The following is a 26,094-nucleotide window of genomic DNA, read 5'->3' as shown; positions in this document are numbered from 1 at the left end:
TTGAAACCAGATGGATGACGGTCGATGACGCCGGCGGGGACGGTTCAACGCAACAAAAAGCGAAAATGACGCTGCCGGCTGCAGTCGTCACTCGTTCACGTTCGACATGAGAGGACGAACGCCGAAATTTGATTCGATGCTAATGAATAATAGACGATGAATGTATTCGCGTGAACGTTCAGTCAAACAGAATTTCTAAAGATACGTTTCTTTTTTTTTAAACTTCAAATTGATCTATTCGATTTGTAAAATTTTTCATTCTGTCGCCGATTAAATTTCGTATGGACCGACCCCGGTCTCAGACACGACATATGGTCCACGTGTCGATTATTATGAGGTTGTTTGTAAATTTCAATCAGTTAATGCGAACATAACTTAAAGTCACGCAATCAAATGACAATAGAAGGACGCAGCCGATATTATCGTTTTAATCATATGACTTATTTGGTCAAGTGTCGCGACAACCTAATTCACCATTGAGCTCCGCAACATCGGGCACCAGCGTATATGAAATAGACACAATCGTGTTCCTACTGCGAGGTTGTGCCGGATTAGCAGTGGTTACCCATAAACTGGACTGACTATGAAAAAATAACCAACGTAGCGTGTTATAAAGTCTGTTTTGTCGTGCTGAGACGAGTTACCGGTTTAAAGCATCGCTGGAGAGATTACGCGATTCGGCAACAAAAGCCGGACACGACGTTACAACATTATACCACGTGTCGCGCACTCGGGCTCGATCCGTGTTGTTGACAGTTCGAGAAAACTCTGGCCGAAAACTACTTAATTCTCGGCGAGCATTGCGTAAAAAGCGCGCACGTTTGATCGGCCGAAAAGCTTCCGGTCCGAACACGCTCGAGCCAAACGACAAAATTCGAAATAAAAGAAACGAACGCGGATTGTCATTTGGTCGTGAAAAGGCGGAAGGTGATTCAAGCTTTGATAGATATGTTTTTATGCGCCATCGAACGCCTGCGATACGACAACAGTTTGACAATAGACGATACAAATAAAGTAAATTTAGATGGTAACGATATAAGAATCTATTAATGCCGAACGCACGTTTCCTGAAATTGGATCCGTTAGCTTTATTCACGCATATTTATATAAGACTCTCATCCCAGCGTCCCCCCAGGTTGACAAAACGCCTGTGGCCTACGCGAGATAAGTCCGCTAAGCCCAGCAGCGAGATAAAACGAGATGGCAATATTTCTGTCGAGATAATTCAAACAAATTGACACGACCTAACACTGGTAGTGTGGAGATAATCATCATAATATCATATGAACCGCAGTTGATTCGTACATCAGATATCGTTATATACGGCGGCAAAATATTGCCGGTATAGACATCGCAAAATCGTTCTAAAATGCCAGCGGGCGAGGAGAGGAAGTGAAATAATTTCCTCATAAAGGGATGATATACATTCGGGTCGTTGAGACGCAGGTTGTTTTATGCAGTGCGTCACGCCGCGCTGGTTTCATTACGCAGAAATGGCGGGCGATACTTCACTGCCAAACGGAGATAAAGCCGATCGAAGACCCGTTGAGATTTACACGAATCGTCCGGGGAAAACAGTCGCTTTCAACGTAATCAAACCAGCCGCCAGTCTACCGTATCGGCTCGGAACTGTCGAGAGTTTTCTGGCTCGAAATTACAACAAAATGGAACCGAGGGAGGCGAAATAGGAAAACATGATACAATATGAAAAACAAGAATGCGTTTTTTTTTTTTTATAGAAGAGCCACGAAAACATTATTTTCTGACTTCTGATCAATTTTTTCGCATTAATTTAATCCTCAGAAAATCTTGACAGTTGTTTCCGACGCTTTATCGAAATGAATGCGGATTTTTTTCTTCCAGTTTTCAATACTATGAAAAAGCTTATCAGACCGCGACGCATCTTGAGCCTTTCGACAACAGGTCTCGACCTTTTGACCATAAATAAGACTAGGTGTTGAAACTGGAAAACTGACCATTCAATGAAAAATTAACATTCGCAACTATTCTGCGTGAAATAACGCTCGTCATGGCTGTTAACCAGCGATATTGATCTGCGAGACGAATTCTGAAAGAACCACTACGACCCGAGGGCGCCAATATCACGGACGGTCATTTTGATGATGCGTTCAATTTTTACGGCTGAACACCAAACGATGAACTCGTTGTGTTTAAACGCCATTAAACTCATGCTCGTCTGCGGCAGTGTCTATCAAATATTTCACCGGCGCACCAAAGCCTTTCGGAAAATCACTTCAAAAGTGAGTGGACAGTTTTGTTCCGTCGCGTAAAAACACATAAAACAAGACATTTCGAGTGGTCCGCTGAAAAGATCATCAAATGATTTATACGCGGCTGGCCCACCCTTTCAGTCTAACCGTCTCGGGACATTGTGACGAAGCAACTGTGCCGTAAATCGACAGAAAACTGATACAGTGGCAAAACAAGTCGACCAGAAAACGTAATGGAAAATTATAGACTATGAGCATGATGTTTTGGTCGAGTTGTATTCGACCGAACAATACTTTTCAATAGCAATGTTTTTACTTAATTTAGTTGCCATTCATACATCTGGCAACTCCTTATAACACGAACGGTAGCTAGCTCGTGCTTTCATACGAGCAGCCTGGCCGTCGGGAAAGTCAACCAGGGAGAAGCGTCGTCCTTCCTCCAGAAATACATACAAAGAATCTATTTATGAAAAAAGACTTTTGATACTGTTTAGAAAACTACGCGAACGCCAGTGGCAGCTGAGCCCGAACTGTCATAAATTCAAAAGTAACGGAGCTTAGTATAGCAAATAGAAAATCAACAGTATTTTCTATGATCGATACTATCCATCATAGCGCCAACTACAGTCAAGCGATAATCATAGGATTTATGATATTTTAGTAATCATCGAACGAAATAGGTTTTTGGCTTCGAGATGACTTTAGCCTGGTTTCGATACGACGAAAACTAATATAACGAAACGATGCGTGTCGCATCTCAGTAAGTTTAATCTGGTTTCGTATTGAACGAAACAAATTAATCTTAATAATTAATCACCCAGCCAAAACGCAGGACATACGTAGCGGGATTTAGATTATATGAACGCGATTAATTATTACAGCTGTTAGTGATTATACCAGTGGTCAGAATGAACTAATGCATGTTTATATCATCTATATGAAATCTAATTAATTTGATTAACCGATACAGATAAATCGCGAAAGGGAAGAAATGAGACCGAAGGCCGACTCGGGGTCCATCACGTCTTAAGGCTCCTCTGCGGTCCTCTCCAAGAAAACTTTTTTGTATAAGAAATATTTTTGTATCATTATATCGGATCAATGGGAAATTAATATCCTATCATATACAGCTTAAATATATCACACTGAAATTATAGAATTCTGGTAAATTCCGGCACAGAACGAGAAGATTATCAGATTAGAATCATATGTTAATATGGCAGATGTGTCGGTTGTGAGACTGATGATCAAGTTATTAACAATAACGAATTAATTAATTATGATATAACATTCGATTATGGAGATCGGTAATAGTGGTTCCTGGTTCGTTGGTTTTCTGTGCGCGGATTCTCGCTACATCTGTGTCTCTTATTGCCGTTAATTTTCATAAATATAACTCTTATGTACACACGACTGCTTCAAAGCCTATACGATGATACAATTGAGCTTATTGTGAGGTAACAACGCCTATCATAAACATACGAAAGTCGGAAAACAATACGTTTGAATTCTTTTTTCCTGAAGTACGATAGCACTTACTTATTACGAGAACCGAAAACCGAAATAAGAAGGAAGGAAACCTGTAGATATTAAGTAAACGATATGGTCGTCTATTTCATACAAAGCAATACCTTTCGCCCTGCCGCTCCTCGAAAAGTTGGCTTCATCGCCGAAGTAGGCTCCGTGGCTAGTCGAATATCCGAAATTAGCTGGGATGACGTTTTCGAACGAACAAGCCGCGAACGTTTTGTAAAAATCTGAACATTTGTAGTTGGCGCCGTACTGGTGGTACGGGTTGTATTGTTCGCTGGGCATGAACATCATTATTTTGTCGGTTTTTCCGCGCGCGATGGATGGGTCTTTGCTCAGTGATGATCGGGTCTTGCTCTATTAGCGAAGCAGTACCTTGTTTAACCATCCACTTACTGGCTACCAAGTGTTTAACGTCGACGAATGTCAGCTAATATCTACAAGCCATAATCCATCGAGCTATGACCAAAAATCCGTCACAGCTGCAGCAGTTGTGTGTGTGCTCAGATCGCCAGTGACCACGTGCGCTCATCGGTATAGTCCAATTCGGTGCACATCAGCGACAAATGATAAACACCAGAAAAAACCGCATTCGAATTCACTCAAAGGTAACCGAAAAATACAATGCAGTATTCGGCCGCCACGTTTCGTTTGTTATTTGTGCGCACAGATTGTACGTACATACACAAAAATAACACAACAAACAACACACAAAGCTGGACTATAGTGAATGTTACCGATGAGAATTCGTGGAATGCACCTTGCAGTGAGTCAAACGCGGACTGGAGCCCGAGGCCCTATCAAAACGCATAATTAGCGTCGTTCATGCAAATACTGTAACTGATACCCCTTGACAAGAAGTCGCAGAATCGACGGAGGAGTTACTCGCATCCAGTCATCTGGGCGGGCGATCGGTGATTAACCGGGTAAATCACTTTGAAATTGGTTCGGGGAGAAAAGGCGAGGGAGCGAATCGCGCCGAAGTTCGTCATAAATTTCGTGTATTAATGAGTCAGATGTCAATATTCGGTTATCTAATTCGCGTCGTGGTTTCGCGACTATGAGTTAAGACAGACAGCCCCGTCATTTGACAAGAGCAGCGAAAGTCCCACAGCGGAATCCGCATCGCACAATAAAATGTTATTCATCGACGATAAATAGAACCAGCGCTGATTGGTTTCACACATCGTCTATACTAAGATTTATACAACACCATAAACACGAATGATTTTTTGTGTCGTCTGTCGCATAATTCATGCGAGTAAAGTTGAAAAAAGTCGACAAAAAACCGATGAAATTTCGTCGAAATTTATGCCGTAATTTCAAAAGAATGAGATTCTGACAATTAGAGAGAGATTGGTCGAATGCTGTACACTGGCATCATTCACGAGGGGAAAAGTTGTAAAAAGTCCAAAAACCGATAAAATTCTATACCAAAATTAACTACATATTTCAAAAGATGCCCACGATTAGATTTGTTTAGAATTGTTCCCGATAATCGAACGATTTGTTTTGTTACAAACTTATTCAAATATCGCGCGTTCTCTTATGAAATCAAACTATTAGCACTAATTTCGCTAAATAAACGCAGCGTTGCGCAATTCGTGCAACACTATACCCGACGAATATTCGGGTTCGGTCCAGTCAGCAACGCCGCTGACAGCAACCACACCTGTTACAGAACCAGAACGCACCAACAACCCGAACCAAAACAGACTCCTAATACAAACCTCTAGAAACAATATGAAAACAACTGCGGAAATAAGAACTGATCGTTTTTAGATTTTTAGACTCAAAATATTCGGCAATTTCCGCGTGAAATTTGAGAGCTGAATCGCAATACGTTGCTATGCCCGAAATAAATTACGACGGTCAGTTGAAAAGAAAATTTGAATTTAAGAATGCACGCATCGAGAATATTCTTCCTCGATTTGGGGAAAGAAGAAAATAGATTTAATATTAGAAAAATAGATTTCTGATTATTGGATAATTATTTCCAGTTGATTCAACCAGAGATGGCGCGCATTTTCCTTATGGTTTCTTCGACGCAACAGGCTAATGACAAATAAATTCAGCCGCTTCAATTAGATTTTATAATTTTTTTCTATTTCATCAGATACCTTCGAAGTAAGATGGTTATAATCCATTCGAGATGCTCGAATTTCAATATGGCCGCGTGGTCATCAGTGTGCGTATATAAATCCAGAAAACAATCGGGGAGCATAGAATCCAAAGTTTCACAAAAAATTGCATTTACACGTCTTGACGTGAAGAAAACTGAATTTAGACTGAACTATGGGCATCAGACGTAGGCACTTTATTTAGCCTAGCCTTAAATCATACATGATACTTGACGGTTTTGTTCGCTTAGCGTGATCAAGGATACGGAACGTTGGTGTTTCGTGTGGCGTACTTGTCTTGTTATCGCGCTGCTAGCCACCAGGAACGATGCCCTCGAACGGGCGGCCAATATACCAGCACGACTTTCTCCTAATATACCTGGCCGTTCTGATAACAAGTTAAACACACGACTTAGACACGGACGCCTGGCCGAACACGACGAAAGCACAAACAACAAAAACAACCAACGGCAGACATTTCTTCGTTCTGATTTACGATATGTGCATGTATATATACTATACCATTTCCGTTATTGCAGAGATGGATTCATTATCATAAATAACATAAATCCAGAACAGTGACTGTACCCGAGGCAAGAATTTCTATTTCTTCCAAATCCCGAGGTTACTGAAAGATGGAATTTCCATTTTTTTCACTTCGAAACTCACCAGACGAAATAGTCAAAACTTTTAATCAAATTTGCATTTTTATAGCTCGTTGCTGCGACACGGGCGAGCATTGTACGTAGCGAATTTAATGGTGGCTCACATTCGAAACGGGTCATGAAATATTTAGCAACAAGCGCATATTAGTTTTTGTAAACAGGCCATAAAGTAGCAAAAATGACCGCTTTAATGGACGTAATTTTGTCGATGACAAAAACTGATGGTCTCCGGCGGATATCCGATCTTTGTTTTGTTTTGCATTAAAATGCGGAATTATTGCATGAATATTTGATGACGGCGAACAGGAACGAGTAGGGTCTACCCACAATACAAGCGATTAGATACTACAGGTAGCGATACAATACACGAGTGATGAGCTGAATATCTAATTAGCTTCACCCCATAAACAGATTGAACCATTAATTCGAGCAAGTGTCGAACGAAGTTTTATCTTAATCATGAAAAAGGGATTGTCCATCTTATCTATTCAATTGGATAGATTTGATTGTACTTGATTTAGCGAATTCATTATAAACCCACCAGTCACATCTGTCGGGAACCAAATGGAGTTTGATTTAGAAATGGAAAATCGAAGTACAGAATGAAAAAGTTTGGTGATCGGTGTAGAATTTACTGATTTTTCGTTTACATCGAACAACGTTTTTAGAAACACGAATTTCAAGTACATCGAGTTGGCGTCGAAAACGCGGACAGCGGCGCTGTCAACCGATAATAACCAGGATGTGTCTGGATATCGCGACCGATAAAACGAATGATTTTCAAATGGCAACAGCAATGAGGTTAAATCACTCGTGAGGAAAACTGGCGATCATAATTATTCTTTTATCACCGATAAATCTGATGTACATATCAGTTCGATTAGCCGGTGCCGTTCTCTCCGCCATCAAAACGATCAAAGCGACTGATAATTTTTCTTTAACCGACGTCCTTGTCCCCCGTGGAGGCTGGACAGATCGCTCAGGACACCATTATACGGCTTAACTACTAGATCGATTAGAAAAACATCTAGATATTCTCCGATAATGCAAGCGCCGATATAAATGTTTAAGGAAAAGTTGCTACTGCAAATAATGTAATTTTTCAGTTCAGTGAACCGACACGAAGACGTTCGCATCTCGACAGTATTCGCTGCCGCCAACGGTTTATACATAAATTTTGCGGTGCTTCTTCTTAATGCAAGACGCTGGCGAAACTTAATTAACCAAGCCCCGAACTTCATTTACAATTTTCCAGCAAGCATGTCAGTTGATCGATGACCGGATTTTGTGTGCGCGTGGAATAAGCCTGCGAAATGGCTGCAATTATGATTGCGTTTGAACGGTAGCCGCCTCTAGGGGCAGTCGTTACGACACGTTGAAATCGGTGACCCATACGACGAATCAGGCATAAGACCGAGCTTCGTCATCGGTTACCGAATCCTTTCATTTTTACGCGTTTAAACGCAGTCGAAATCGCCGAAAAATAACTATTAATCATAAGATTTGGTACGGATTACTGGCGCGTATCCGATTCGTGGTCGGATCACACATTATTCATAATCTTTCATCGGTTGAATTCACATTGATAACTCAATACATCATTTCATAAGTTCAAGCCGCAGAAATTCCTCGAATTTTCTCATTAAAATCGCGACTATTTGCCGAAATTGATAATCTATCTATCGCTGCTACGGGTCGAATTCATTAACATAACTAAATATTTACAGCGCGCATATTTATCATAAAATGTTGATTATTTCTGGGCTGAACACTTAAACAGGCAGAGTCACCTGTCGTTATAACAATGAACTATATAATTTCGCTCAAGTGTTTTTTCTAAACGCTTGGTGTCGCAAGTGTCCGGTCTACGATTGAAGACGCTTCCACTAAAAAACACCGAAAAACGGCTTGTGGAATTTGCAGAGAGATATTGATTTCCACACTATACTGACAATTCCATACGTCTGTGTGCAATTCTTGTCGATTGCGCCGATGTTGCGCAAACAATAGTTTTCACACGATCGTTGCAGCGAAAGGTCACGCAGCAAACTATCGTGAGAATCAGCGACACTGATGCCCGAGACACCGGGAGAACACCTCACCAATATTCCCATCATTATTAATTCAAGTAGTTCAGATTTCGCCCGAAAGGAAATCAACTCATTCCATTCATATACATATAGATATTATTTCAATAGTTCCGCTGCTCTGAATAGATCTTCTTCAGAAGGTCATAAACTTTGCAATTCTATTTAAGGGATTGTTGTTTTTGAAAAAGATTGTCTCATATGGAATCGGTCCAGGAACTGAAACCACAGTGCCAATACATACAGGAGTTCTTCAATAACTCTGTATTGACTGTTCGGGGAATCTTAGGAAACTTAGGAAAGGAAAAATAACTGAACCGGTGGTGAACGAAGGTGTGAAATTTGCTGTCCATTTCTATTCTCCAACCAATCGGTTTCCGATGCAATTAACTGCGTATTTCTTTCAGCGCTAATTAACGGCAGTGGACTCGTGAGCGTCTGCCTGCGAAAACTCAATAGAATCAATCGGAAACCCGTCGGTTCGGCTAATGAATCCGACACTTGTGTAATTAGCGCGGGAAGGATCGTGTCGAGTTTACCGGTGGTCACTTTGCACGCAATCGGAGACATGGTTAAATGCCCCGAAAATCATCGCTTAAACATTTCACCTGTTATCGACTGGTCGCGTTCCCAGACCCCAAACTGAGCCGGAAATCACGCTATCAAATAGAGTTAAATACCGTACGATCAAATCACAGTAAACACCATTCCAACTATCCGATTTTTCTTCCCAAATTGATAACCAACCTTGGAATTCGGTGAATTTCTTTCGAACCATTTTGATATTCGGTTTTGTAGTTTTTTTTAAATATAGATTTAAGTATTTTCCACCGAAATATACCCGTATTTGTCGAAGGATAGAATAACGAAATATCTCAGTAATTATTTTGCTTGAGACAAATATAAATAGTTTATACATAGGAATTGGGTGAATTTTTTTATATGTATTTTGTAACTATTTTTATACGTATTTTAAGATTTAAGCATTTTTAAGCGAAACGCACCTTTATTTATAATTCATAATAAGACAAATGAACTATTGAAATATACAACTAATCATTTTGCTCAAGACAAATTCGAGATTTTAACATGAATTGCGTGACGTATAAAAAACAGCGAAGTATGCGGAAGTAGTAAACGTATTCTAACCAAGCGTAACGTGCTCTGTCGTTTTAAACAACAAAGAAAGAGAGAAAGAAACTCTCACTATGCCTACTACATGTATAATACTCGATACTCAAGTTCGTCTCGCATTAGTAAATATCTTAGATCTATGTTCAAAACAGGTCGCGTGAACAAGATACGACCGATATTTATATTTTACGTTTGAGTAACTCGCGCGCGCGCCCAGTAAAACTGTAAACCGAGCCGATATTTTTTTTGATACGCCGAAACCATCGAAATGTGTATATGTCAGTATCAAAATCCATTTTTAGTATCGAGAAGTAATTTCACGATTCATATTTGAAAACGTCGTAAAAATTCTTTCGATTGTGTCTAAACACGGTCGTCTTCAGAGAATCACGGGAGCGTAACGGTCGGCTGTGTGGTTTAAATATTTACCCGTCAAATCACGTCCAATTCGATATTTTGTATCGCGTTGGATGTAAGGCGATTTTCGAGTAATGGCAAACATTCTCAACCGGACGGTAAACGCCACCGGATGACTACTCGCAGGGCAGCGTTGGCGAAAGTGTTTGACGTTCAAATATTTGACCGAATCGTTGAGTAAATGTTGAAAGTATTTATTTCAAACAGAGCTGATGAATTGCCGGGAAGCCGTATTTGACACTCTTTAAATCGACTCGATTTTATCGAAGTGAAGATGATCGCCAATCAAATTAAAACCTATTTATTTTGAAACATGACCCATTAGAAAATTGTTAATTCTATTCGAAATTTTTCGCGAAATGTTTATAATGCCGATAGTTAATGAATGAAACTTCAAAGTAATGATCATCGCCACCCTCATCGAGGGGAGCTTATTCAAACATTCCCACGTCGTATTACAATGACCTTAAAAACCTGTTGTACTCTATTGCCATGTTTGAGAAGATGGGTAAACTCTGTAGGATTCACACTCGACAAAAAATGCTAACACGGCAAAATCACTTGAACCCGAACTACGCGTCTTAGTAACTACTTAAGTGCTCGGAGTTCTCTAGCGATGAATATGGGACACTACTGAGATCATATGCACAATACAATCGTTGATTAAACATAGTAAAAACATTTTTGCACTAAAAACAACTCCGTGTCGCTGTCTATAGGTCTAGATTTACTAATATCATAAAATCAAGGAGTTCGTTAAGGGCTGGATAGCTTTTGAATAACTTAAGGATAATATTTACTCGGGGAATATGGCGAAATACGATTCGATTTGAAGCATCCGCAAAATGCCTACCTTTTCTTCGATTCATTGGCTGTTCGGACACCATATGCATCTGTATTTGGGGTACTTGTGACGTCATTTGGACCACATGCGATGACATTGAATATCCTCCGTTGTGTTGCATTTGTTGCATTTGTTGCATGGTCTGTTGACTGGACACGGGCGTCATCGGGGTTAGAGCGGCCATCGGGCTAGCCATTGACATGGCTTGATGATGCGCGCTGATAGGCGTGACTGGAGTCGATGCAGGGGTCATGTGGGCTGCCAGCGGTGGGCTCGATGTGGGCATCTGGATGGTGACAGGAGTGACAACCGCTGTTACATCTGGAGAACTAACAGGCATCGATGCCATTGCCACATTCATCGGTGGTGTCAAACGTCGTTGCATGTCAACAGTGACATCTTCAATGTTATCATTCACTTTCATCAGACTTATCGGAACAGGTGACGTCGAAGATGACGTCATATCAGTCTGATGATTTTCCACCTGTTCCTGGGTTTCCTGTAACGAGGACTGTTGATACTCGAGTACATGTTGATGGTGATGTTGGATGTGGTGTTGATGCAGCTCGTCTTGCTGCTGCTGCTGCTGCTGCTGCTGCTGCTGTTGATGGTGCTGCTGCTGCTGCTGCTGGTGGTGATGATGGTGTTGCATTTGATCTGGGTCGTGTAACTGGTGATGATGCTGTACTCCGGATACGCTCAAATCTGTAGGAACATCGTCTGAAATGAAAAAAATACATGATGCAATAAAATCATTATTTTGCATCTTTTATTTGCGCTTTTGACGTCAAACAGAATGCTCATCGGATTGAATTATTCCACTTTTGTTATTGTTGATATCAATATAGATCATCCACGTATATTCTATCAAACTAAAACCTGATTTAAGAATCTCGTAACTGCTGGATGGAGATTGTGGACAGGCTGTAGATGGAAGTGAATGATGTACGACAGGGCACTTCCTAATAGACAATGGTCTCTAGGTTTTAGAGTCCTTCATTTCCCACAAATGACTGATACAGTTTAGCACTTCATAAAAGCCACATTAGACACACACAAAACTTGCCCCCATAGGCTCAACACTGAGTAAGGTATAGATACTGGTACACAGTTAGGCATATAGCACGAATCCGCCGTTGGTCCATTGTAGTCCGACTCTAAGAAGACTTACAATACCCTCAGAGACCGTCAATAGAATTCTCATAGTTCCCATTCATTAAATAGTTTCCAATTTACATCGATTCAGAAGGTTCGCTTGTGTTTCAATGTAATATTTGGGGATACATAGCTACAGGTGCCTTCGAAGCCCAGAGGCACTAGCCTAGATACGAGGTGGTTACGTTCAAAACCATGCGTTATTCTTTGAATTAGAATAAATATTTAAACACGTGATAATTAAATTTGTTTCGACTATTATTCAACAGAGTTGATGTAACGTTTTTAATAAACCCAGCGAATTCTAATTCGAAAGTTTATCTTCCCGTGATATTTGGAAGTTCCCAAAGCCGTCAGAAGTTTTCTGCGAGTTTTCTTTCATTTCTTTTGGGAACGCGGTTTTATTGTTCGGGCGAACATTTTGATTTATAGCTCCGTGGTAAAATGGCTACCTTGTGTGACCTGCATTCCATGCCAAGGAATATACAAGACGGCTGAATGGGAACTTGGATTACAGTCATACGAGGCGGCTCATTGTCAACTATTGTCAAACCAGCAATTTTACTACCTTTTGGTCCCATAGTCTTCGTTGACACATGATGTTCACCATAAAGAAGTTCCTAGTCAGAAAATTTCATATTTTGGGTCACAGCCATGCATCTACATGACGTGTGTGTTGACTAGCGATATGTTTCCAGGCGAAATCTTTATCCATCAGTAAAAACCGTATTTTTGTAGTCAAAATGAATCATGTCATTGAATTTTTTCATAAATGTGCGTTAATATTTCAATTTCTGATACTATTGGGACTTCTAAGCAACTATTTAACGCTGCAATTGACTTCAAAAATTTAGTAGAATTCATGATTATCGGCTTACATTACCGAGTGAAAGGGGTTCTAAGGTGAAAGTGATTTATATATTGTCGTATTGTCGATGTGTTAAGTCAAGCAAATGTGGCTTCCTTAAAGCGGTAGAGAATGGCTCCTACAACGGATAGTGGTCAAGCGAATCTTTTCTAACGGGTTCTATGCATCGGTCAATTAATCTTGAAAACCCAAAAGCAACAATTCGGTGAACTGGTCCAGTGGACAAGACAAATGGGCCCGGGGTTCCCCGGTTATACGCGTGGCTCTATGGTGAAGAAGCGATGCGTATAGTAAGTCGCGTTCCGCTCTGAAAATACGGTAAAAGCTTGTTTTTTTGTTGCGAGTTCGTGAAGTAAAAAATTAAAAGGACAATTGGAGATTAATCGAGCAAGACGGAAATAGTACAAGTATAAATTAGGACGGATATGCTCGGAGGAGCGTGAACCATAACATAACCTCCTTAACTACTCAGAAACTAGCCATTTTCAAGGTCGCTTTTTTATATTCTGAAGTTGAACTGTGTTCTTTTCCTCGAAGGCAATTTCTACCAGAATAGGACCACCTCGCGTTTGCATAAGCGTTGCAGGATGGCGAATGACCACGAATTTTTGAAAATTAAGTCTTTATGCGTAGCCTACCTGACATTCCCATGTTCGCGGAAACAATTTGAATGAAAATTCCCAAGTGAAATCTCTAACTATATCCAGCTATGTCGCTTGCGACCGACAACGAGCGTCTGCCCCAAATGGATCGGTATCAATAAATGTCGACCAAATTCCAGTCTCCGGGCTTTACTATCGGGGTTTACATGACAATGGGCACGAATTATCGAAGATGGGTGTAGAAATTAACGTATTCTGTCACAATAGCAGTTGACTCCGAGTGTAATTACCCGACAAAAGGTGATATTATCTCTCGGAGCGATTATCTTACGTCACGTAATGCTATTTTACTATTTGGTATCACAACACGACAGGCTGCATGCCTATACACATATATATACACGTAATACTCATTAATTCTATGTCTCGTTAAGACTATATTATCATATACACGATATTCGAACGACTGAATTATGTCGACGCTTCTGTTTTCGAAGTAATTTCCAAATCTTATTTGTATAAGCATTTGGTGAAATATTTTATCAAAACTATGTTTTTGAATGTGTCTATGTGATGTGTGTTTATGCTATGGGTGCGACTCCGTAGTGTTTTGAATATAGTCTTTTGGGCCGACATTGAATGATTAAATTGAATTGACAGAATCGAATACTGTCACATTTGGACATTTAGGTCGGATAATTCGATATCCTTAAAATGACGACAAGTCCGAAAGTCATTGTACAATTTAAACTGCCGTTTCTATGGTGCTCGTCCTGTTCGGAGCCGATGTTATCAAAATATGCAATTTGAGACTATAATAAATGGGTTTCAGATAACAATGGTCAGTAATAAGTGAGACCAGGACAGGAAATTTGACCACCACATAACCACAATACGAACATCTCGCTCTCTCTCTCTCAACTCAACAGTAGCGGAGTATGAGCCTAAAGGCATTAAAACTGAGTTCATTCTCTTCAACTATAGTTATATCATAATGAATAAATCTTGAATTCGATTTCGAGCTTTTCACTGGAAATTTTGGAAATCGTTTTCAATTGAAAACATTTTTAAAAATCGCCACTGAAATTATCGATATTTCACCAACCGTTTTCATTGAAACAGTTGACAAATGACCGGGCTTACTTGTGCGAATAAACTAATCTGGATTGTCAACAGGTTGCTAGATTTGTAAACAGCCACCACAAATATGATACATTTGAGTTGCTGAAGTTCTAGTCTGGCGGATGGTTAAACTCCATTCACCGGGACTGAAGTGTGACTGGTGCCAGAGTTGCATTCAGTAGTGAGTGACCAGTAGAAAACAATGATACTCTCCCCGGGACATGCAAAAGCAAAGTAACTACGTCCATACGGTTGAATGCATCAATGATAAAAGCCTAAAACCCCCCCGCTATCATTGATGAAACTGTTCATAGTTTTCAATATCTATTGGTTTCAAATCTTCTATCCGAGATTCAGATCTCTTATTAGTCTAACGCTATTGGAATCTATAACTGTTAAAGCGTATTGAAATAGTAAGAATGCTCGTTAAAGTGAACCCATTCACGATAAATTGAAACCTAATTCGATTTGAAAAACTAACGTCGAAGACTCGGGTAGTGGCAGCAAACATGACAAATTCACAACTCACGAGGCGCTCGCAACACAAGTTGGCTGATTTTAAGAATTACATAACATTTACATTTCAGGGTATTGCATTACGAATTCATTTGCCAAAAACTGGTTTCGATAAAAAGCGTCCCGTTCGCTGGCTTTGGTAATTTCGTGATGAAAAGAATGTTAACGTACCTTCCATGGTTTAGGTTCAGGTTGACTTCACACACCCTGGCAAGTGGTACTATATCTCCAATACGTGGTTAACCAAGCACGAACTTTTCTACTGGAAAGACAGAACGAAACACAGGTGACACTATTGAGACGCACTGATCGGAAAAGTTTGCGACATTCCGACAGACAAGCCCCGCCCATACGGTGACTCAAAGGGGTGAAAGGTTAACCCGCTGCCCGCCGAAATAATTTATCCAATTAGAAAGTTCGTATTTCTTCACCAAGTTCGAACCTGTATTTGTCATAATATATTATAACGCATAGCGAGATTTAGAGATTTCTAGGTCCCTTACTAGCCAATAAATCTATATACGATTCTCAGTTTTAGATGTTATGAATTGCTGTATAAAGTTGACGAATGCGATTTCCTATTCACATGCAAATATCCTTCCCTTTAAGCTATGGCAATGCCTAATTCTATACACTTAATCATTTTTCTATAGAAAACCGGTTCTTACCCGAAGGTCGTTTTTATAATCCTCGATTGGCGAAGAGAAAAACGGAAGATCGTCTTGTGTCGCGTCACAAACCAATAATATTTTATTGACTGAGTCCCTAAGAACAGCTTGGCCCCGAGTGGCCCTAGGGCATGTTTGAAAAACTATTATTGGACGAAGCGCATTGAGATCTACTGAGTACTGATGCCAAATAACAAGTATCCTAATTATCGATTAATCAACAGTAATTAGCAGAGCCAGAATGAGAGTTTAATTGTTCTAACGTGTCATCAATCTCAGACAGCACCTCGGAACTACAGACGCGCCATGTTAATTAATTGTCTAATTGAATAGTTTGTACGGATTAATTACCGTTTTTGCTCCTAACAACCGCCGAGTCGTATCTCAAGGACAATATTTTTACGTGTCTCCTAATATTTTTTTTTTCAAAATTTGTCATGTGTATTTCTGTATTTTAACTCAATGACGTGAATAAAACGATTTATTTTTCTAAACATACACGTATATATGTTTGACCAGTTAGGCCAGGAGGGAAACGTTTACATACAAGTAAAAGATGTTTGAATATATGTACGAGAACGTACGAAATTACTTATATACAGTCACATCAGATTCAGTTTTATTCCATTGTTTTTCTTGTAAATTTTGGTCGTAAATTTTTTTTACTTTTCTGTTCATCATTTACAGTAATGTTTGAGTGTACCTTTTATATACAGGTTAGTTTCCTTAACCTTATAAGATATATAACCTCAGAACCATTTCAGAGACGTTTTCATATCCCAAGTTATCCGAGTAATTCACTTTTTAAGTTATTGTCCAGGAAATAGATTTTTTTAGACACGACCAAATAGTTTTCGCGTTCGATCGCGCGCTGTCTTAAAGAATCGAAAATCATTCCGGAGATGACTGGACAGCAATCCACGAGAAGACAGGAAATAATTGACGTTTTAAGGATTTTCGCCCAGAGGAAAGTTTTCACATTGCCCTCTCCTCAATTCGTGTGTTACAACACAGGTTCTACTCACTCGTTCCCAACAACAAATTCGAGTTAAAAATATTCCGCTCGAGTGTGAAAACTAACGAAACAAAATTACGAAGGTTTTTGAAAACGATTTCTCGCTCTATTTGAGGTGATTTCTATAATTTCCGCCAATCTTTTTCCCAAACTGTGCGGAATTCTTTTTAAAGACCATTTTTTCGCTCATCGCATTGTAGGCGCATAAGATGTATGCAAAACTATGCAAAGTGATTTACCACCAAATTTCTATAGTGTTCGGGCTGCACGAATTTCTTCGCATGACAATCTGGTACGACAATGAAAAATGAAGTTCATTGAAAACGTGAGGCTGTATCAATACAGGTCATATAAACCTGGGCGGCAGAAGATTTATAACACTTCCTTTTCCAGTAGAAATAGTCAGATAATGCGTGCCACATATACGACAAAAACTGGTTCAAATAAAAAAAAAGAAGCTTATAGATCATTAAACAGAATGAAAACTTCGCTGACGTGTATAGCAATGATGTATTTGAAAATGATTTCTTGTTTTCACATATTATGAGATACATTATGTTAACGTATCTTGATAGAGGCATCATTAGAACATTTTGCATAATTGATGAAGGATTTTAAAGGGTTTACGCCGCCTCAATGAACTGATGCTTCTTAGAATGTTGGAACTGTCGTCTGACCCGACGAGGTAGTGTGCGGCGGCCCGTATCTGCGTGACGTCACGCAGGAACGCTTGACGTCACACGTGCACGCGTACAGACTTATGACCTAGACTGGCACCTTACCTCAGGTTCAGGATCATAGACCCGAATTATCTAAAAATGTATATTATACATCATGGGCTAAGCCGACAAAATTTGCGTAGAAACAACTGTGGATCGATGAGGTACCTCCCTGGGTGTATCAATCATAAAATAGTCAAGATCTTCAGAGTCTATTATCTTGATAACTCTTAAAACGGGAATCAAAGCGAAATAATGCATACTTGAAACATCTGAGTCGTATTTGCTGATGGAAAGGTGTAACTACATCAGATTGTGAAAACGTGTAATGAAATTATCGTCTATAAAAGAAAAGCATTGAAGTCAATATTTGTAAACACGTTGCCTATTGACGAGGGCGGTTTTATTTGAGTAGGTAACACCTAATATTGACCGGCCATTAATTAATCTGTTTAATTTCCACATTCATCGCGCATCTCGAGGATAGTTCGGCTATTTCTAACTCGATTGTGAAGACTTGTCGTAATTGTATCATTTTCCTCTTAAGAATAGTTGGAATGTTGCTAGTTCTCATAGTAACATGCACGACGCTATGCGAGCTACTAATGAAGAAATTGGAAACAATTCGCTTAATGGTGACTATCAAATCGGACCGATATCAATTTCTAGTTTCTGTTCGTGTAATCTTATTTTGATTTTAAACAATATTCTGGAACTAAAACTTTCTCAATAACGTGTTGTGGCTTGTGCCAATGACATGGTGATTTAGCTGGGCATACTGTTCGCTAGTTTGGTTATGTCTAGAGCCGAACTGAGATCAGGCCCCCCTATATGCTTCAACTGTATTGAAGAAAATGCATTATAACAAAATGTCTGAATGTCGTATTGTAACATCGGACAATATGAATATAATCCAGTGCGGCTATTCCACGCAGAGTTATTAGAATGGTCAAGTTAGAACAGAATTTAACCTATTGTCACCCGCTGAAATCATGATAATTAAGTATCATACGTACACCTCTACACTAGTCCTAAGTAATACATAAATTCCATTCGAACGTAGATTATAAATGGAAAGACGAATTATAGATATGTAGAAGTTATATGTCACACTATATAAATCAAATATAGAACTGGTACTTGGATATAAACATTTTAAACACGCGCGTGAATTTAGTTTAACGAATAATAACTTGTTTGAAATCACATATCTAAAGACTTCCGATTAGATTCTCAAAATGATTTTAAAAAAATGTCGAAAAGTCGATACCATCATCCATGATAAAGTCTACAGATGAAAAAGATTGAATTCGGAATAAATTAAATATTTGAACATATCGCCTTCGTGACGACCGTTAAAACCGAGCGAGTACGTAAGTAAGTGACACCAATTCGAAAAGTGCACCCAGAAAAGCGTAACATTGCGCAAATATAGCTACGCCTTGAGCATTGTTTCATTAATGAAATTCGAGAGGTATTGTCATGGTTGATGGCGAATATTGAGTTCACTGGAAGAGGGCTTTTCTATACGAACCCAGCAGTAGTGGTGGCATAAAAATCTTCTACTCACCCGAATGCGTGAAGACCGTTCAGCTCGATAGCTTGTCCACGTCCGTTCTGCTTCACGGCTGAAATGTAAGACCAGCAAGTCACCGGTCATGGCAGCGAAGGCCCCGGTCAAACCGCCGAGGTGCTTAGAAACGCTTAGTGACTGCCTAAACACAATTCAATTGAAATTCAGTCGGTTGTGTCTGACACACGATAAACGATTTGAAGCCACGCGCCAAAACTATAATCGTTGAAAAAAGATTTCTCTTTCTTTTCAGTAATTGACATCCTATCAGAGAGGCGGCGTGATTTTGATTTCAACAATACATGCTAGCAACATTTGGAACTCTCATTTTCTTTAGAATAAAAAACAAATTCATACAATTACATTACTATTGATATAATTTGGAAAGTCGTATATACATCAGAAAGACCTACAACATTGAAGAGATGTTCTTACACTGACATTTCGGATAAAATGCTGCCACCCGTTTTCACCCATTCATTTTGAAACTTGGGGTAGAAAGATGGATGGAAGCGTTCTATCTGAAACGTCATTGTTAGGGAATTTCGTTGCTCAATCTTAGATATTTTGAGTCTTAATCTTAAGATAGGGATTGACCCTGTTACATATTTGATAGGCAGATTTCGTTTGATTTGTTTCGATTTGGTGCCGACGGTAGCAAAACAGGGGGTTTGATTTTGAAATCGGAAATCCAAGTACAGATATAGTTGTGTGATCGGCAGCCCAATTAACAGAATCATTTGTTTAAATCGAAGTACATAATTGGAAATATCGGTTCCGCTTCATTCAAACAATCTTATTTATAGACACTTCTGAGACGTGATGTTCGAGTCGTGAATGTATTGCCACAAGTGCTATTATCATTAATGTAATGGCAAAACACTATAGGCATATCAATACTTTGGCAAAGTCGAACGAAATTCTGCGGACATTATTCAACTTCACTACTTTTTGAGACCTGTTGACGTGAATACTCTATCAAGCTTGTGACGAACAACATGTTTTCTTTAAATCTTTGAGGTTATAAGGAGTGTTTAAGGTTCGGACGGTTAGAGACACTATTACAAAGAGCACTTCCACGCACCAGTGCGACTTTATAATCTTATTTTTCGCGAAATAAATTTGACTGAACATATACCGTCTATCTACTATAGCAAATACGGGAGAATAGATATAACTTATTTATACACGTTTAGATATTGGATATACACTGTTGTAAAAACATCTCGAATGTACATTTGAATATCAATATTTAGCACTGCACCCATCGCCTTTTTAAAGATAAGTTTTAATGATAAGTTTTCCATGACTGTTTCACGTGAAACAATATTTGGAAAATAAACTTTGTCTCAATATATGGACTTCGGTCTTGTGTTTCAGACAGGGTCAAGTGTAATATGCACATTGAAATTTAAAAAGGGAAACATATAAATCAGATTTTTAAAGGTTAGTCGCGGTGCCTTTCAAAATAATTCCTCAATTTTAGAATACGTTTTAGTGCGAAGAGTGTAATATCGAAATTAAAAAAAAAAATTAAAAAAATTCTTGAACTACATTTTATATTTTAAAATTCTAGAATTGTTATCAAGTTTAAGAAAAGGAAATCTAATGATAATATTTGTATTTTTATGGATATTTTAACCGGGAGAGAACTGCTTAAAATTCGCAAATTATCAATATCTAGATGACGACGAAAAAAAGTCAGACGTATAATTTCTCTTGATAAGTCTATTTTAGAATCGAATGACCAGACAATGAAACAGTTGATTTCAGACAGTCGTCTAAATTCAGGACGCGTTTGAAGTGTTTTTGTAACGTATTTAATGTTCATTTCTACGAAAAGCTACATCAAGTGTGTTCGAACACTTAAAAGAATTATCAACTGTTTGATGAATATGATAGGGATCAGGGGGAAAGATCATGTAGTTTAACAATTCTATGACCACGCGCGGTTATCATGATAAATTTATGAATGGGCCGGGACAATTATTCTTTTTATTTCTGACTGATCTTGATCCAAACTTCGCAGAGACTAATCGATTTATCGATCAGGAAAAAAACAAGACAATCACCTAAAACATCTATGGAAAAATACTATAATGTATTTTTATATTAAATCGAGATAAAAATATCGGTGCAAGATGAATATACGAGATAAATCTCGCAATAATTCAGCCACCAAAGATGTAAAGTTTTTGAGTAAAAAAGTGTATATTTCATTATTTTATTACTGTTAGGCCTATGTACGTATATATTTCCACCATTATCAAAAAAAATAAAGAGTATTATCTTTATGTATTTTTGTTATTATGTATATTATTATCATATGTTATTATATTTCAATACATCCCTTTCAATTTTTCTACTCGCTCATTCAGTCTCTGTGTTTGATTCTTGTATGAATATCTTGTAAAATTAATCCGTACTCAGAACGTCTGATAGTGGCTAATAGTGTTTAGCCGAAACGTTGCCCTAAACATACCCAGGCGCGGATCCAGGGCCATACAGTGACTACAGCACAGTGAAAAAAGGGCACCAACTTTGAAAAGGGCCAGTATTTAATGCCCAGCGAGTGAGTTTGAGTTTGAGTGCATTCATTGGTATCATGCCATAAATTTGCCTACACATTCAATTCGCTTGTGCCTTTTTTAGATTTTTGGCGAAATTTGGCCTTTTTCGATTAAATTTATAGAGCAACAATAATGTCTCTTTTCGAATAGTGCCCTTTTGAGTAAAAACTGCGACTACCGCACATGCTGCATGTGATAGTCTGGATCCGCGCCTGATACTCATACTCAAGAACTTTATATCTTTGGCTGAACTATTGTGGGATTTCTCTTATATTTTTCATGGGTTTAAGTTTCAAATAAATGAAAATAAAAGTAAGAAAAGCTATATATTGTATGTATATAGATCTATTCGTGATTCTCCTCCGATGTGACGAGCAAGTTGGGATTTCATGAGAAATTTGCAGTGCGTCCCCTGCGTAAAATGATGAAAACCAGAAAAACGAAGCGATGATATTATATTGATACATTTATTTCAGATCATGATATATACAGCATGTATTTTCCAGGCTATCATTATCGCTCTACAAGATACGTTTTTATTCACAAAGTAACATTGTAAATATGTACGGATTTAATGAGTCCTGTTAAACTATATGTAAATATATACACGCCTTTAGAACAGATTCTGGGTGTTCAAACCCGCTCAATCTTAAACCAATATTTCCAATATATGCTGTTTGCATTTATTGGTCATTGCAAATTATGTTTCGAGCTAATTCTTTAACGGCCGGAGAAATATGATCGTCTGGTAATTGCGATTTGTTTTTGGCGTGGTAGTAACCTTGGATCTTTCCGTGGCATTCGTCGTGGCCGCAGCCGCAAAGAAACGGCGTCGCCATTTTGTATTCGGTCGTCAAGTAGCAAAACGTAATTTCGTCGCCTACCGGTATGTCGCGCGTCGCCATGAGGTCCAGACTATTCGGCGTTCGATTCAAATCGATTCTGGCGCTGGGGACACATGCGTGATTGGTATACATGAGCGGCGACGGGCAATCAAAATGTTCGTTTACACCGATCTGAACGGAATATTTGGTAGCGTGCGACTGCGTCTTGTTGTACGGAACGCTGCAAATCAACTCATCTTTTTTAATGAAACGCGTCGCAATGTGTCCGTACGAATCATCATCGCGTTTAACAGCCTTTGAAAGCTTGGTGGTTGGAAGCACGCCGTTCATTTTTACGTCTGAAAAATAAAAGGATAGCATATATATATCTAGTCTATTATAGTCTGTAGTCTGAATTATCTAAGCTTCGAGTTTTGCATATATGCATACATTCAATTTCCGTAGTAAATCATACTTTGAGATATCCGTACGTAATCATTATATTATTTTTTGTTCATTTCATTCATTTATCATTCATTTATCTATTTGCTTCAGACCACGAAGGTCTATATAATATAACATTTATCCAGAATACGTCGTATATATACAGTTTATTCAAGGGGTGTATGATCATATAAATTTGATTAAAAGGAACTGTATCTAATTAGTGAAATAATGGAAACTCAGTTGATTTTAGGGAAGTAGAATCTTTATTAAAATTTGCGATGAATTGAATTCAAGAAACCTTCGAAAATGTATAGAGTAGAATATTACTGTTGATTTATTTCTGAATAGATATGTATCTCCTTAATCGACTTATCAATTAATTTGGTGAATTTCAGAATCATTTTTGATGAAATGAAATTAGTCGTAAATAAGTTTGTTAATTTGAATTGATTCAGTACGCATTGTGCATTCAATTTGATTTGTATGTGAAATTAAAGTAAAGAAATGGATTTCCTACCAGTGAAATATTTTCCGTGCTGGATGGTGACGAAGGCGATCGCTCAGCAGTAAATGTGTAAAGTTATAAGCTACGATACGGTATTTATAGTTGATGAGGTCGCACAGTTGTCAACCTTTACTCTGTAGCCTTTAGCACTATGACCTGATCGTTATCGGAGAATACCCAGCCGAAATGTCAATAAGTTCTGGAATCGAGTTCTGAAACACTCGTCTGTAGAGGGTTTAGTATTTTTCCATCTGGAAAGGTCACGTGGAGTACCGGTCGATACATTAATCATACGATCGAACATTCAGATTCAAAAAGTATTCCTCTTCAGGTCGCTTCGATATGTAAAACTAGTTTTACGAGTAGAAAATCGCTATCTTTTTCCAATCTTTTTTCAGTCTATAAATATTTTTCATAAAATCTTTAAAATCTTTAAAAAAAGACAAAAGAGTTGTTATCGTTATTACTTATCATTAAACTTTTTCTAGGGGCCTGAACGGTCTAGTTAGTGTACAACCTTTATGGCTCTGTTCAGGTCCCTATCATCAATCATGTCATGTTCCATGTATTCCTAACGTAATTTTGTATTCCTTTTAATTGCTGGTATATATCATATCATATCATTAAAAAGTTGCACTTTTCATTTCATGGACGGTTTCTATTGTGAACCAGAAAGTCTGCATCATTTGCATTTTTGGCAACTCTTGCGGACTATATATCCTTTCACGGATTCGTCAGGCGATTTGCCAACGCTGTTTAAAGAAATCAATTGTCTAACCTTAAAAGATATTAGACCACAAAGACGGGAGATAATTTCGATACAGAGTGCAATAAGGCAGAAGATTATTTTTATTCTTGAACAAACATGTTGGAAAAATATAAGAACGAATGTGTTGATCTTTGCCATACACTCGACATTAAACCGCAAAATGTGTCCAAAACGAATATAGGTAAATAAATATACGTGTAACAATAATCTCACGTTCCATATTTCTTTCTCAGTATAAAGTCGAACTCGCGAATTTGTCCAAAGGTCAATCAATACATGACCTCCGCCTGTCCTTCGATTTGGTCAGGCCATTTTCTCTACGTATATTGCTCAGTGAATCTATGCCTAGGGATCCGAGCATGAAGAAAACAAGTTAACAATTGCAACTGTTTTTCATTCAATATTTTGTAATTTAGTCCGGAAATAGTCGACCACGGGATTGAACACGGTAGACCTATGACCGACACTGTGAAATGCGTTACAACCGAACTATAGTGCGTTCGATTATAAGTTCCGACTAGCTACGAAGTTCGCCGAGTATGCTTCAGTATGTTGCCTTCATTACATGTCATCCTCTCCTTGTGGAATCTCTCTTTTAAGATCTATCTTCACCTTTACCCATTTAGATGGACATACGATTAAAATAAAAACGCTTTCTTCGTTTCAATCTTTTTTTTATTGAAGTTACTTCATATCTATAGTAAACATTTTAAACACATCATTCAATCTCGTTTGATATTTATTACAAGGAATCACTTCCGACTTTCTTGGTCACGTAATGTAACCACGCAAGAAGACAGCAACGTATCAGGAACCATCGATTTATCTTCTAAGAAATAGTAGCCTTGAACTTTCCCCAGACATTTTCCATGACCGCATTGGCAATCGAAAGGAGCGACCATCTTATACTCGGAAGTATAGTAAGGGTATGTGACCGCTTGCCCTTCGTTGATATCACGGAGGGCGATTAACTTGATGCTGATTTCGGGCGTGGTTTCTATAACTATGCGGCTATTCGCGTTACAGGAATGGTTCGTAAACCGTAACGGAGCGAGAGTATCGACATGAAGGTCCGGGGTGACTTGAATCGAGTGCACGGTGCCGTGTTTCTGAGATGTGTTACCGGTTTGGTTAAGGATGACCGTCCCCGCGGGAATGAACGATGTTGCAAAGTGTGACGATGACCCATCGGGCATTGTCTTAAACGACGAATATGGAGCCTGGATCATTTTGACTGAAAAGATGTAAACATCATATTTATCAGCAAATAGCCAAATAGCGATGACAATCGAAAGTATCATTGACAATTTTAAACCCAGTGACTAATGCGACAGCGTGATATCTCGAAAGAAAACCCCAAGACCATCCTCCACCTCGACGCGGTGAGATTCCGCTTGGTGATGATTTCAACAAGAGTAACTATCTGGACATGATAATTGAGTAAATTACTCCAAGTTCAAATCTAGTAAAAAATGATAGGATGGCAATGCGTAAAACTGATGCTCACAAACATACTTACTACTTATATGACTCACTTTAACAAGGATCGCTATGCGTATACGGTATAGACTCTGTGGATATAACTGGCGAAGCCTAACAGCTGACACACATAATAAGCAGACATGCGATAAATACTTATATATATACGATGTCAACCTGATAATGATAATTGCGTGACTTTATTATCTTCTTAGTTTTGTAGTGAGAGTAATT

At 38.7% G+C, this 26,094-nt stretch overlaps 3 protein-coding genes and 1 long non-coding RNA gene across 5 annotated transcripts in view; all 4 read right to left on the bottom strand.

Annotated features, from left to right (window-relative positions):
* The window catches only part of LOC141903911 (uncharacterized), a 30,077-nt gene extending 18,499 nt beyond the window's left edge, over window positions 1–11,578 (bottom strand). For both annotated transcript variants that reach the window (XM_074792288.1, XM_074792287.1), the window contains exon 1: window positions 11,038–11,578. In XM_074792288.1, coding sequence (XP_074648389.1) covers window positions 11,038–11,491 — 454 coding nt within the window. In that variant the 5' untranslated portion in view covers window positions 11,492–11,578. The remainder of the gene's footprint in view (window positions 1–11,037) is intronic.
* A 76-nt stretch (window positions 11,579–11,654) lies between these two features.
* On the bottom strand, window positions 11,655–19,308 carry LOC141904727 (uncharacterized). Its single transcript, XR_012619185.1, has 3 exons — window positions 19,264–19,308; window positions 15,463–15,553; window positions 11,655–11,748 (listed from the first exon to the last, which is right to left on the bottom strand). It is a non-coding gene; the product is annotated as an uncharacterized LOC141904727 (long non-coding RNA).
* Window positions 19,309–22,301: 2,993 nt separating this feature from the next.
* LOC141904155 (uncharacterized) lies at window positions 22,302–23,683 on the bottom strand. Its single transcript, XM_074792689.1, has 2 exons — window positions 23,625–23,683; window positions 22,302–23,019 (listed from the first exon to the last, which is right to left on the bottom strand). The coding sequence occupies exon 2, from the start codon at window positions 23,009–23,011 to the stop codon at window positions 22,520–22,522; it is 492 nt and encodes a 163-aa protein (XP_074648790.1). The 5' UTR covers window positions 23,012–23,019; window positions 23,625–23,683; the 3' UTR covers window positions 22,302–22,519.
* Window positions 23,684–25,035: 1,352 nt separating this feature from the next.
* LOC141904269 (uncharacterized) lies at window positions 25,036–26,003 on the bottom strand. Its single transcript, XM_074792843.1, has 2 exons — window positions 25,901–26,003; window positions 25,036–25,615 (listed from the first exon to the last, which is right to left on the bottom strand). Exon 2 carries the CDS (start codon window positions 25,608–25,610, stop codon window positions 25,134–25,136), a length of 477 nt encoding a protein of 158 aa, XP_074648944.1. The 5' UTR covers window positions 25,611–25,615; window positions 25,901–26,003; the 3' UTR covers window positions 25,036–25,133.
* Between the last annotated feature and the right edge of the window lie 91 nt (window positions 26,004–26,094).

This window comes from Tubulanus polymorphus, chromosome 4, assembly GCF_964204645.1.
Source record: "Tubulanus polymorphus chromosome 4, tnTubPoly1.2, whole genome shotgun sequence".
Classification (NCBI taxonomy): Eukaryota; Metazoa; Nemertea; class Palaeonemertea; order Tubulaniformes; family Tubulanidae; genus Tubulanus; species Tubulanus polymorphus.
The sequence above is the reverse complement of the archived record's forward strand: the minus strand, read 5'-3'. Positions and strand labels throughout refer to the sequence as shown.